General features: G+C 41.7%; 1 protein-coding gene and 1 long non-coding RNA gene across 4 annotated transcripts in view; both read left to right on the top strand.

Moving 5' to 3' along the window:
* Positions 1-13,626, top strand: part of LOC143706822 (uncharacterized) — a 458,129-nt gene that overhangs the window by 162,490 nt on the left and 282,013 nt on the right. The window lies entirely within an intron of this gene.
* micall1a (MICAL-like 1a) overlaps positions 1-13,626 on the top strand; it is a 59,255-nt gene that overhangs the window by 12,441 nt on the left and 33,188 nt on the right. For 2 of the 3 annotated variants that reach the window (XM_077199057.1, XM_077199059.1), the window contains exons 5-7: positions 2,341-2,489; positions 2,693-3,246; positions 3,336-3,399. In XM_077199057.1, the coding sequence (XP_077055172.1) occupies positions 2,341-2,489; positions 2,693-3,246; positions 3,336-3,399 (767 nt within the window). The remainder of the gene's footprint in view (positions 1-2,340; positions 2,490-2,692; positions 3,247-3,335; positions 3,400-13,626) is intronic. The other variant, XM_077199058.1, reaches the window with a different exon arrangement.

The following is a 13,626-nucleotide window of genomic DNA, read 5'->3' on the forward strand; positions in this document are numbered from 1 at the left end:
CTGTTCACGTCCCGTCTGCCCAGCGAGAGACTGTTCACGTCCCGTCTGCCCAGCGAGAGACTGTTCACGTCCCGTCTGCCCAGCGAGAGACTGTTCACGTCCCGTCTGCCCAGCGAGCGACTGTTCACGTCCCGTCTGCCCAGCGAGCGACTGTTCACGTCCCGTCTGCCCAGCGAGAGACTGTTCACGTCCCGTCTGCCCACGTCCCGTCTGCCCAGCGAGAGACTGTTCACGTCCCGTCTGCCCACGTCCCGTCTGCCCAGCGAGAGACCGTTCACGTCCCGTCTGCCCAGCGAGAGACTGTTCACGTCCCGTCTGCCCAGCGAGAGACTGTTCACGTCCCGTCTGCCCAGCGAGAGACTGTTCACGTCCCGTCTGCCCAGCGAGAGACGGTTCACGTCCCGTCTGCCCAGCGAGAGACTGATCACGTTCCGTCTGTTCAGTCTGGGACAGAGCCAGAAATCCCCATCGGCGTGACCACCAAGGTTGTGACGGACTATCTGGAGCGTCTGGCTCGGATCTTGGAGATGCCAGTCTCTGCTGTTCCGGTCCCAGAAGCAGAGCCAGTGCCTGTTCCAGAGCCGGAGGCAGAGCCAGTGCCTGTTCCTGAGCCGGAGGCAGAGCCAGTGCCTGTTTCAGAGCTGGAGCCCATGTCGGTTCCGGACCCAGTGTTTGTGTCTGTGTTTGTGTCTGTTCTTGTAACTGTTTCAGTTCTTGTGGCTGTTCCTGAGCCGGTGTCCGCGGTTCCTGAGCCGGAGTCACCACCACGGCCGCCCGAAGGGTTCTCACCGCCACGGCCGCCAGAAGGGTTCTCACCGCCACGGCCGCCCGAAGGGTTCTCACCGCCACGGCCGCCCGAAGGGTTCTCACCGCCACGGCCGCCCGAAGGGTTCTCACCGCCACGGCCGCCCGAGGGGTCTGCTCCGCCACGGCCGCCCGAGGGGTCTTCACCGCCCTGGCCGCCCGAGGGGTCTTCACCGCCCTGGCCGCCCGAGGGGTCTTCACCGCCCTGGCCGCCCGAGGGGTCTTCACCGCCCTGGCCGCCCGAGGGGTCTTCACCGCCCTGGCCGCCCGAGGGGTCTTCACCGCCCTGGCCGCCCGAGGGGTCTTCACCGCCCTGGCCGCCCGAGGGGTCTTCACCGCCCTGGCCGCCCGAGGGGTCTTCACCGCCCTGGCCGCCCGAGGGGTCTTCACCGCCCTGGCCGCCCGAGGGGTCTTCACCGCCCTGGCCGCCCGAGGGGTCTTCACCGCCCTGGCCGCCCGAGGGGTCTTCACCGCCCTGGCCGCCCGAGGGGTCTTCACCGCCCTGGCCGCCCGAGGGGTCTTCACCGCCCTGGCCGCCCGAGGGGTCTTCACCGCCCTGGCCGCCCGAGGGGTCTTCACCGCCCTGGCCGCCCGATGGACTTTGTGTTTCGTCCTGACCGCCCGATGGACTTTGTGTTCCGCCTTGGACTCTCAGGACTAAGCGCCTTGTCCCTCCCGTCCCGCCCTGGTCTGTCCCTCCCGTCCCACCTGATGGAGCGTCTGGTAGCCGCTCCGTAGGGAGGGGGTAATGTCACGTGTCTGTCCTGTCTCGTATTGCACATGGGTGTCTTTGTTATGTTGGGCCATGTGCTCTTGTCATTGTTTGATCCCTCCCCCTCGTTACCTGATTAGTGTTTGAGTTCTTCCACCTGTTCCCTCTTGATTTGTTCCCTATTTAAGTCTCTTCTTGTTTGCTGTCTTGGTCGGATCTTTGTCTTATGTTACCCCTGTTCCTTGTGATGGTCTTCATGTTCTTGGTCAGTGTTTGTCATTCTAGTTCAGTTCTGTTTTATGTTTCATTGATTATGTTTTCCCCCTTGTGGGTTTTTGCTTTGTGTTTTTGTTTTCATTTGTTAATAAATATCCTTTAACTGCACTTGAGTCCTCTTCTCCACTTTTTGTAAATTAGATCGTGACAGCAGTATGCTTACAAATTCTTTAACAATTTTTCAATTATATTTGATTAAAAGGATGTGTCAAATTTCCTAGGCTGGACATCACTTTTGGCCACTAATTTGCCTCTCTCATTCTTTATTTTCTCTGTCTGTCTTTGACCAAGTTCCTAGCTAGTAAAATAGGTTGGTCAGTAAAATAATCTCATCTGTGTGAGATAAGCAGCTGTTATTGTCATCCTGTCTTTTGTTTGCTTGAGACAATTTTTACCAATTTTATAATACCAAAATGTATTTTGTTGGTTCTATATACATATTAATACAGTACAATGTATTAACAAAGTGGAGAGAAATATGCAATATGATCTCAAATGAACATCATTGGATTATACCTATCTCTCTTACCTTTCTATCTTCCATCCAGGTCCTGGTCCTTGCTGCTGCGCAGTCGGGTGCAGATAGCCAATCAAAACGCAGTTCTCTGAGCAGCACCTGTTCCGTCTGTGGAAAGCATGTTCACCTGATTCAGAGGATCCTCGTTGATGGCAAACTTTATCATCGGAACTGCTTCAGGTGACTGGCGGACCACCTAGCATAATATCGGCATCAGACGAAAAGTTGTTTCTTTTGTTTATTTTCTGTCTATTGGTGTAATGCAGTCCAGATTTCATCTCAGAATAATGTTCTGAATTTGCATTTTTGGAACAAAAATTCCTTTGGAACATTCCTTCTGCTGTCATCACTTTTTTGAATGAGAATTTCTGCTTTCGTTTCAGATGTAGGGAATGCAGCAGAACTTTACTGCCTGGTTCTTACAAGTTCACAGAAGATCCTGGATCATTAGTTTGCACACACCACTTCACTAGCTCTGTCTCCACCAATAAGAATGGTCATTCAGATACAAGTAATCGACTAGTCACATTAACCTCAACAAGCCCAAAAGATCCACACAGTAAGAGTTTAGAATCTAAAGCATCACACAGCGATGTTGAGATCACCCCAGTGAGAGAAGAAAAAGAAATAAATGAAATAGAAGAAGCAATAAGAGAGCAGCCAGATAGCAGGTCAAATGTCGAGATAGAACCTCGTTCTGCTAGTCCACCAAATCCTTTTGATGATTCTGAAGAGGAGGATCAGGACACACAACAAGAAGACCAAAAGCTATCCGCTAATGTGGCCAATGGCGATGGGCCAACAACCAAAGTGAAGGGTACAGCAGCAGAGGGTCGACCAGTACCAGCGCCTAGACGGGTATTTGAGCCCACCCCTGCTCCTCGCCCTATCCAGAGGCTACGCCCACCCAGACACTCTGAAAGTCCTTATGTCAATGGTGAGTAAAAATGTCTAACATAAAATAAAGTTATTTACATGTTTTACATGTGAAAAATGTTTTTACCTATCTGTTAATTGTGTCTTTAGAAAATGCTGACACTCCAATTCCTCAAGTTCCTGTGCCAAAAGAAAGATTGCACTCACCTGTTCGGTAAGATAATTCCTGGTCCGGTAAGATTTCGTTTCCATTTCATGTACACTACTAGCCTGGCAAGCCAGACCCACATCAAGATGTTAGGTCTGGGAACTCACCATTGGCATGCCTCAATCCGAGGGGCGGGATAAACAGTTGTCTTTTCTGCTGAATTTTCTGAAATCATTACTTGAATCATTTGCAACGGTGGCTGCCCCAAATTAAATTTTGGTTTTTAATAAATGTAAATTTAAATTTTTTGGGTGCCTTGACAAGTCAAAACTTGTCAACAAAAAAATATATATACATAGATATTGAATGAATTTCAGTTTCCCCTGGAAATAGATCAAACCACTGTTACACAAAATTAATGAGAAATTAATACATTAATGACACATTCACAGATTGAAGGGTTTCAGTCAAAAAAATATTTATTAAAACAGTTTAAATAAAAAAAAACTTTTTTTTCCCTGCTTCACATGACAAAGGACAGCTGACTGAATTAAAACAATCCGTGTGTCATTTGTTCAGTCGTTTTTTTATTTAATACTGAAAGTAGACAATTAGAAAACATTTCCTTTTTCGTTTTTTTTCCCCTTCTTTTTTTCCAAAACAAAAACAGAAAACCAAGAATTCAGCTTGATTTTTCTTTTTTCGTTCTGAGGTAGAAAAATCACATCACATCATTGAAAAAAACGCATTTTATTATTAGCCTATTCAGAAAGGGTGTAAAAGACCGTTAAATAAAATAGAACATTAACATTATAAACAATATTTATAACATATAGGCTATGCGTATTTTACTTCCCTTTACTCTAGCCTATTTAAAATCCTTAAATTAATGCTATTCTGAAAACAACAAGAATGAAAAATAAGTAACGTTAGCCATGTATAATAAAAATATACATAGCCTATAAAAATAGCCTAGTGTCCCCTTTATTACAAACAACATTTAGCGTATTTTAAACTCCAAGCCTAAAGGAATTTATTTTAATCGAAAACTGAAACTGTAGCGACGTTGGGTTCGCGCATCTCTCTTTCGGTCCAACGTTTCCATATTTGCAATGTAACATTTGGAATTTGGATGCTAAAATTTCTAGCGGTGTTATTAATGTAAAGAAGGTTTCCTACTTTAGTCAAGTCCCTTATTTATTTGTTTATTTATTTATTTATTTATGAACATTCATTAGAGGATCAGCCCCATGAGATGAAACATCTCGTTTTCATGGGGGTCCTCTATCCTTATAAATCAGTATCTTCACAGTAAGGGAAATTAGTTTGGAATTACAGCAAGTAGGTAGTGACTGACGGCACAACCTTTAATATTGTATATAACAGACAATTAAATTAAGCAGAATAACTTTTTATATGATTGGTTGACTGTTTTATTTTAATAATGAACAGGCAGGCTACGATGTCAAGCTAGCAATGCGGCGCCATTACGTGGACTTGTTCTTCAGCAGGGGAAATAACTTTTAATACTCTGTCATTCAATACTCTGTCATTCGAAACAGTAAAATATATATTTTTATTTATGTACATTCAAAATTACAACAAAATGTCATATGACTTTGAAAAATAAAGAAAACAACATGATGCGCGTCTCGGTCTCCTTGAACATCTTTCTGGCGCACACCAAAAATGAACCAAAATCTAAATAGCCTTTCTTGGCGCATCTCAACATTTAGATTATTTGAAGTAAAATGCATTATATAGGGCTAAGTCACTTAGGAATAAATCACAGCGTGATTCATGATAAAAACGTGAATTTACAGTCCGGAAAATATAAAATAGCAAATTATTTCACGGACCAACTGGCACTTGAGAACTGCTGGTCTATACAGAAGAAAGCCCTGTCTAGACTCTTGCCCGGTACGGGTTGTGTCGAGCCATTCGTTAGTCTGGTTGTTTAATGAGAAAGAGATGAAATGTAGTTGCAATAAACGCGTTAAGAATCCGCACATCAGCTGCTGCAGCGAAGGACTCTTATTCTGCTGTGCGGAACTGAGGAAGAAGCATAGACTTAAAAAAAAATGGACAAAGCGTCTGTGACGTCACCCATAGACTTTCTGAATAACGGTTTTGAGGCCGTTTATGGGGGGTATGGGTGGCGCCATCTTTGAAAATTTTGGGAAATCCTAACCCTGCCCACCGTCTGGCCAATCCATATATGGGTAAAAGGGCGGGCTTTGTGTGAGCCTGAGCCGGCCGGTGGACGCGCCTCTTCAGCCAAGCAGCGGCAGCCTCAGCTATCTGTAACGTTATAAGATCAACTGGCAGACTAGGCAGTGTTGCCAACTTTTCAGACCCCTTTAGCGACATTTTTTTCAAAAAAGCGACTAGCGACAAATCTAGCGACTGTTTAGACAAACCTTAGTAACCTCCAGATGTTGCCAGTACTGTTCTGTGAGCGTGAGCTCTTGCTTTCTCCCTGCCGTCACCCTCTGCGTCTAACTTGTTCAGTGAATGGCTGAGACGAGCAGCAGCACATTCATGTGTTGAGCGCACGCCAGTTTTTTTGTTTTTCTACGGAATTTTCATTTATCTGCTTTTCTTTTTATATATTTAAAGAGTTTTGTTTGACCATTTTCATTTCATTTCTTTTTTTGTGCTTATCACTTTTTAAACTCACTATCACAGAGCTTTCACCCAGTTCCCGAACGCTCTCAATTCAGATAATTTTACATATAAAAAAATTTGTCATTCACTATATCATAGCTACTTGTTCTATTTTCTGACAAAAATAATATAGGTAATGAGAACAGCTTTATTGGACTTTCGGCTATATTATATTATTATATTATATTATATTATATTATATTATATTATATTATATTATATTATATTATATTATATTATATTATATTATATTATATTATATTATTCAGTTAGCAGACGCATTTGGGTGTTTCTGCAACTACGGGCACTTTTAAATCCCAGCAGTGAAATTTTGGATTTATGTTAAAATTTGTCATTTGATGTTTCATAAATATATTCACAGTGCCATTACACACCTTGACAAAAAATATAATTACTGATTAATGTGATTAAATATAATATTATGATGCATTTATAGCTCAAAACACCATTTTTGCTAACGTCCCACACCTCTGGTCTCAATGTTGAGATACATAAAATAAGCTAATTTAATTACAATTTGACATTATTTCAAATGGAATTGTTTAATATACAGATTCATTTACAGCATCTCAAAATTCTTTGTATTATTTACTGATCATTTTTATGATTTTTTTAACTAAATGTGCCTGTCCCACACTTTTGAGTCCTCACCGCAACAATGAAAAAAAGCTTTTATAATGAAATTTTATCGAACACAAACAAGTCTAGTTTCTGTGGAAACAGAAATTAGCACTTGAGCACATTGCTGACAGACTGGGCAACCACACTACCTACCGACACATGATGTCATTACCGCAACACTGCTCTATTTTCATTTTTTTTCACATTTTCATTTGCAAAAAAATATTTTTACTAGTGATCGACCGATATTGATTTTTTATAACCGATACCGATACAGATTATTTGCATGTGTATGTGCCCGATAACCGATATGCAGAACCGATATTTATTTACTGTTATACTTCTGTTTTCGGCACAATTATTACAACACAAATGAACTGAACAAACCATTTTATTTATAACAATCACTCCCTCCTTGCATACAAAAAAAAAAACCTTTATATTTATACACAAATAAATAGAGGGGTCTGAGTCTAAAAAATAAAGTGCACTGTTACTAAGTGTCTTTGTTTAAAAATAAAAGCTTTGAGGTAAAAAATAAAGCACAAAAACTATTCTAACATATTTGGATATGTTTATTTGTTTGCATAAATGGTAAACTAATCAAATTACAATAAAAACATTTATATTATTACATTATATAATTTATATCTAAATTATACATATCATTTATAAGCATCAGAAGCAACAATGTTAACAATAGGCAAAATAAATGTTAAAAGTCTAATGTTTTCATATGGAAAAAATAATTGACAGGGGAGTCATATCACCTTTGCAGAAATGTAATTCATTTTAAACAGTTTTAGAAGGTTTATGTGCCGTTTAATAGGTTTAAACTAAGAGTGAGGAATAATTCATGGGTAATATTAATTCACTGCATAATATTAGCTGGAATAGCCTATAACATCAGGAAAGTAACAAACAAAACAGCATATACATCATTGCATTTTCCAACTAGTATGTTATTAATTATTATTAATATTTTTGTCAGTCTAGATCATGAAATGCTTTATGACAAAGTGCTGTTTATCTATGCATTTACACATAACTATGTAAGGAACTCAGCTTTTTGGAAATATTAATAATCAATAATATATTGTTATTATTAATTATAAATATTTGGGTCAGTTAATTGGATTAACTTGATGTGGCTGAATTAATATTACAATCAATTAATCAGTTCTTCCAACGAACTCTTTTGATTATTAATTTATTCTAATAAAGGGTATCTTCCATGGCCACCGAAGAATAATTATTTCTTCGCCTGTACAGTACTTTGAGCCAGTAGCAAAAACCGTGATCGTAAAGTGACTTGTATTGCAAACAAAACAGAACCAAATACATATTATGTACAAGTTTTATTAACTAAATATAGATATTTATATGAATATAAATAAACTAGTGCTGTGCGTTAAACGCGTTATTAACGGCGTTAACGCAAACACATTTTCACGGCGTCAATTTTTTTATCGCGAGATTAACGCTCTTTTTGGCCTAGCAAACTTTGTATTTTTTTCACATGCTGTTGCAACAACTAGTAACGTTAGAAAAACTACAACATCACACCGGATAGCTAGACCGGAAACAAAACAACAGGCACGCCGCACGTACTTGTTTGGGCTTACGCGCCGGCCAAAGAGTAGTAGGCTAACGGTACGTTTTGAGTGGATGGCGCGAGCGCGAGACGCCGATCTAGAGACGTGCACTCTCAACGCAATAGAGTGCGGCGCGGGACTAGATTTGATGGCCGAGTGCGAGGGCGGGCTCGAGCGGTAATGCACTCACTCTGTGTGCGGATACGGGAGAATAAAACGATTCGCGGGACTCCCGCAAACTAGAAATATCTATGAATAAAACATAAAAACTAATAAATTTTTATTCATATGTTGCAGAAAAGCAACAAGAACAACTAAAACAAAATAGAAACGATTTACAGGCCAGAGTTTCTTTTTATAACATGTTTGCAGCGTTGAGGGATGTAGCCAATCACAGACATATGTGTTGATTTCTTGAACGCAATGGCCAATCAGAAGCATTTAAAATAGACTCCCCTCACCGCTCAAAACAGACTTTTTGTTCAGTGCTGAATTCTGTAAGCTGGCAAATCCTCAAATTATAACAAACAAAGTGTATATATTATGAAAGATGCATTGTGCAGTCAGCTTCACTGATAATAACAGATGTGTGAGATTGCGATGAACTGATGTCAGCTTTTTAGGAATTATTAAGGGAGCGCACTTTGCGCGCATTCAGTCATGCCAAACCATGCACTCAGTAGCCTGCTTGCTTTTATTTTATAACAGTGGTTTGTGTGTTAATGCTTTAATAACAAATAATTTATCAGGAGCATTTATGCTGATGTGTATGGTGGCGACACGTAGGCGAAAGTATTTGGAGGTAGCCTACAAAAAAAAGAGTGTATTTGCGGGCGGGAGCGGGACAAAAATGTTGCGGGCGGGAGAAAGTAACATAGAAAATAGTTGAGAACGTCAGTTATAACGACCCACGTATGAAAAAAATGGACGGGTTTAAATCGGGCTCGGGCTCATAATTACAGTTTATGTGTCGGGCCGGGCTCGGACACAATGCGCACGGGCTCGGGTCAGGCTTGATTTTTTGGGCCCGATCTAAGCTCTACAATGGATGACTTCAGACAGAAGCACATGGATACCACAGCTAAGAACAAACTTACTGCTGATCCACTTTTCCATGTTGATAAGAGCATTAAAATTAGAAAAAATAATGAGACAAATAGAAATCAAGGGACATTTAGAATAGATAAAAATGTGCGATTAATCGCGAGTTAACTATGGCATTAATGCGATTAATCGCGATTAAATATTTTAATCGTTTGACAGCACTAAAATAAACTAAACAACATACACACATGAATACATAAATAGGTTAGTGATAGGATGAAATTGGAAACCGGAAGAGGGTCTATGAGAAGAACCATCAGAATTTCATTTTCACATTTCATTGAATTGAATACTTGCATTTGTAATGGGAACAATTCTTGAAGTTGTTGAAAATTGGAGTCGTTGATGGTTACGGCAGTGTCAAGTGGAAGTTGGTTGAGCGTTCTCTTTCTCCAGGAACGCATGACTGGTTTGGTGAAGGCCTGGGACTCTGTTGAGGCCACGCCGAGCACCCAGGAGAAGTGAGGAAGTCGGAAGGATGGGTGATTGGAGTCGTTGTTGGTTGGAGTCTTTGTTCCTAAGCTCTTGAGATTGTCCTTGGTTCTTTGTGAGAGAGTCATCTCTCTCCTGCCTGAGCCCATATCTGGTTGGAATCGAGGCCTGCTGGGCCCTGGGGCCCCCGTGGAGGGGGAGGGGGTTCCCCAGTAACACCAGAACAGTGTTCCGGCTGGATGAAAGAACTAAGAGAGAGAGGTCACATGTGGACTGTCTCTAATAAGGCCTGGAGAAGATCCTCCCCTAAGGGTTGAACTCGACCAATCAGAAAGGGGACATGTCTGAGAGGGAAAGTGGCTCTTAGTTGATTTACGGATCTTTGTCCCATAATATGATTATACCTTCATTAATGCTAAAATAGCTATAACACATCCACACTGCATTCTAGAAGAAGGTGATGTACATCAAAGTGTGAGTCATTAAATGAGGATTATTTAGGTAGGAGGCATTATACAGGTGAGATTACATTGATCGTTAGTTGGTTGTATACCAGGATACATACCATAATATATACCTAATAGTACACGAGACAGTAAACCATTTACACTGTTTCTTTCACAGTTTTATGCATGTTCATTTATAGATCAGTTAGTCTATGATTAACGCAGCAAAGTCTGTTTTAAAGAGGGTTTCTGTTTCATAGTCTCTCTCTTGAGTATGTGGCCACATTCCTCGGAGGTCGTAAAATCTCCTTATCATGCCCTGTAACATGACACTGTTTCTTTCACTTGTGTTTGTTCATTTGGGCTGTGTGAGGAGTTTCATAAACCTTTGTATATAATGAATAAATAGTATGTGTCTGATTGGTCCATACCCTACAGATCCCCCCTCTCGATCGTTGTTGTCCCCCCTCAAGGACAACCACGAGCGAAGTTGGAAGTGCAGAGAGATCGGACACACACTTGTCATAGAAGGCTGGAAGGCCATGGTGGCCTCTGGTTGCTCGTGTCTTCTGGAGCGTTGGTCGTTCCACGGCTGGTGATGTGGACAGTAGCCAAGTCCAGGTCTCTGCAGCAGGTGTTGAGGCAGCAGGTGTTGGGACATTCTGAAGTTCATTAGTTTTGGGGCAGGTGTTTCCTTGTGGTTGCAGGAAGTGGTTAGGCCTCTATGTAGCATAGAGAGGTTTTCAAGCTGACATGGTGCTGGTGGCCGGAGGTCAGAAGGTGGTTGTTAGCCTCTCTGTCACGAGAGGTCTGAAGGATTGAAGTGTTGTTCTGTCCTTATGGTGGTGCCGACGCAAGCTTGCCTAAGCTGGGGTGGGCAAGGAGTCGGAAGCTTGTACCTTACAGGACTCCTCGGGTGAGTCCTGTGCAGGGAGCTATTTTGCGTGTGTCACCGGCTCCAGTAACTCTGAGGCAGGTGCGTCCAGCTGTCCTTGCGGAGCCTCAGATTGACACCTGTGTGAAGGGTATGGAAGAGGATGCTGTCGTTGACAGCCGTGGTCTTCCTGTGGTGTTTGCAGGTTGAGGGTGCTGTCCTCCATGGCTTCTCCAAGGGGCTTGGCTGGTACCTGGGTTGTTGCCATGGTGACAGTTCTGTGCTGGTCCTGGGCATGCTCAGTCCAGCTGCATTGAATCTGGTTCGAACCTCAGTGTCTAGCTGGTCTGTAATGCTTTGGGCACAGGTCCGCTCCTTGTGGGACGCTGTGATCTATTATGTGAGGTTGTTTACCTTCTGTTTTATACCCATAAGGTGGGGTAAGGAGATGAGAATCTTGATCACCCCGGTGTGGCTGTAACTCTGGCTTGGGTCATGGGTCGGATGTCAGCAGCCATGGGTGGAACAGTGTTCCTCGCGATGGCTTGTCAGTCTTTTCGTTCTCCTAACCGGTTAAGGTCAGGTTAAGCAGAGGATCTGCAACATTTTGGCACACCTGTGGTGAGAGACTAATGCATGACCCTAGAAAGTTCAGAGCCACGGTTTAATGGGTTCGCTAGATATGTAGCATAAAGCTAGGTATTTCATGTGTAGCTAGCTAGTGAAGTGTGTATTGTATCCTTATCATCTTAGCTGTGAATGTTAGGAGGCTAAGACTTGTGTGGTTCCGAGAGTATTTCCTGGAAAGGGCATAGCCGAGATGAAATAAATGACTTAAGATGGTTCTTATGACTAAAATATTTCTCTGGACTTAACTGGTGGTTCACTACGGCTTGACGAAGTGAAGAATAGGAGGAAAAAGGACAGCTTTCCTATTCAAATTATGCTTATTATCAATCCTCAGGACTATAGTTATGCCCTAGTAATCGTTGAAGTTACTTGTGTTGCAGGGTCATAAAAATTAGTGCACTTGTTGAAAATAAACAAAATCACAAATAAAGGTGTCTCTGGTTCCTTTCTGGGCCCTATGGGAAATGGAACCACATTTGAACAAGAGAAGAAATGGAAATAAATCATATACATGACAGTATAGACAAGTGAATAGCTGACTGCTATTATTATCGAAGTAAAATAAAAATAAAAAGGACTTAAGTAAGTGATCAAAACAGCCGGAATGATCTGAAATTGAGAGTAATCAATAGCACTAGTGACTAACCTTTAGATTTGCCTGGACCAACACTCCATAGTGGGTCACAGCTGTTGCGTGTTTAAGACCACACCGTGTGTGTCCCTCCAAAGGTTTAGTCAACATGCTGATGAAAATTCTCATAACTATAAGAATTCTTCTCTAGCTACACAGCTTACATGTAATTAAACTTGGGTTTAATTGACAGGGCATCTGCAAATTTAGCCTACAGCGCTCAGCAAGGACTATGCCTAAACTAGTGAAGGTGAAATTCAGCTGAGAAGAATTGAAAGTAAGGAAAGAGAAAAATTAGAAACCCTAAATGGGGTTAAAGAAAGTATTTTAGAATACTTTGCGCTGTATACATAAAAGCTGTAATTAAGGCTTCAAGTAAATGATGCTAACCGCTAACTGTAGAAGTTATTATGTAGCTTAGCCTAAGCTGGATTGATGCTAGGTTAGCTTAGCTTAGCTTAGCCTAAGCTGGATGGACGCTAGGTTAAGTTAGCTTAGCCACCTAGGCTGGTTTGTTTACAAAATGACGTCACGAGTTAGCACTTCCTGTGACAAGCCATTGTCATGGGAACCAGTGCATGTCAGAACAATTCAACAGTACCTGAAGAATGTCTACACATTTTACTGAGTTATGAATGTTTAAACGGTTTAAAAGGGGGCGCCTATACTTTAAGTCTTTCAAGAACTTGATGTTACATTCAGTAAAATGCTAATGTGTTTTGGCATTTGCTAATTTTACTCATGGAACTCTTCTCTTTACTTTACACAACTTATTCTATTTGTTTACAGAGTAAGGAAATAGATTTGCTGTAAGTCAAAGCTTGTCTAAGCCTATATAGTTACGTCCCTCTCATGCATAAATGCTGACTTTTCAGCGAGTGAACAGTTTTGATCACTAGGTAGTTCTCTGCTTGTGGATGCAGCTAAAAATTTAGGTGAATTACATCAATCTAACAATAATTTGTAAGGCCTTTACATTGTAGAAAGGGGAGCATCACCCAGGTCTACGTATATATAACACTGTCCTGAGCTTTCTTTGTCAGAAACAGGTTTAGCAATACTGCAATTTGGATTTCTTTAACCAAAGCAGGATAGATATCGGTACAGTTTACAAGCTGCTGAGATGAGATTCCTTTGTCAAACAGACTTACGCTTTAATGCTGAACTTACTGATACCAGTTGGAAATCTAAGACTCTTTCACTTACAGTAGAGATGTCAATTCCCGCTATCGTTTTATCTGCATTTAGACAAGCCAGCAACCAGTGATCAAA

This window comes from Siphateles boraxobius, unplaced genomic scaffold, assembly GCF_051911475.1.
Source record: "Siphateles boraxobius isolate OS27281-9 unplaced genomic scaffold, OSU_SipBor_1 41, whole genome shotgun sequence".
Classification (NCBI taxonomy): Eukaryota; Metazoa; Chordata; class Actinopteri; order Cypriniformes; family Leuciscidae; genus Siphateles; species Siphateles boraxobius.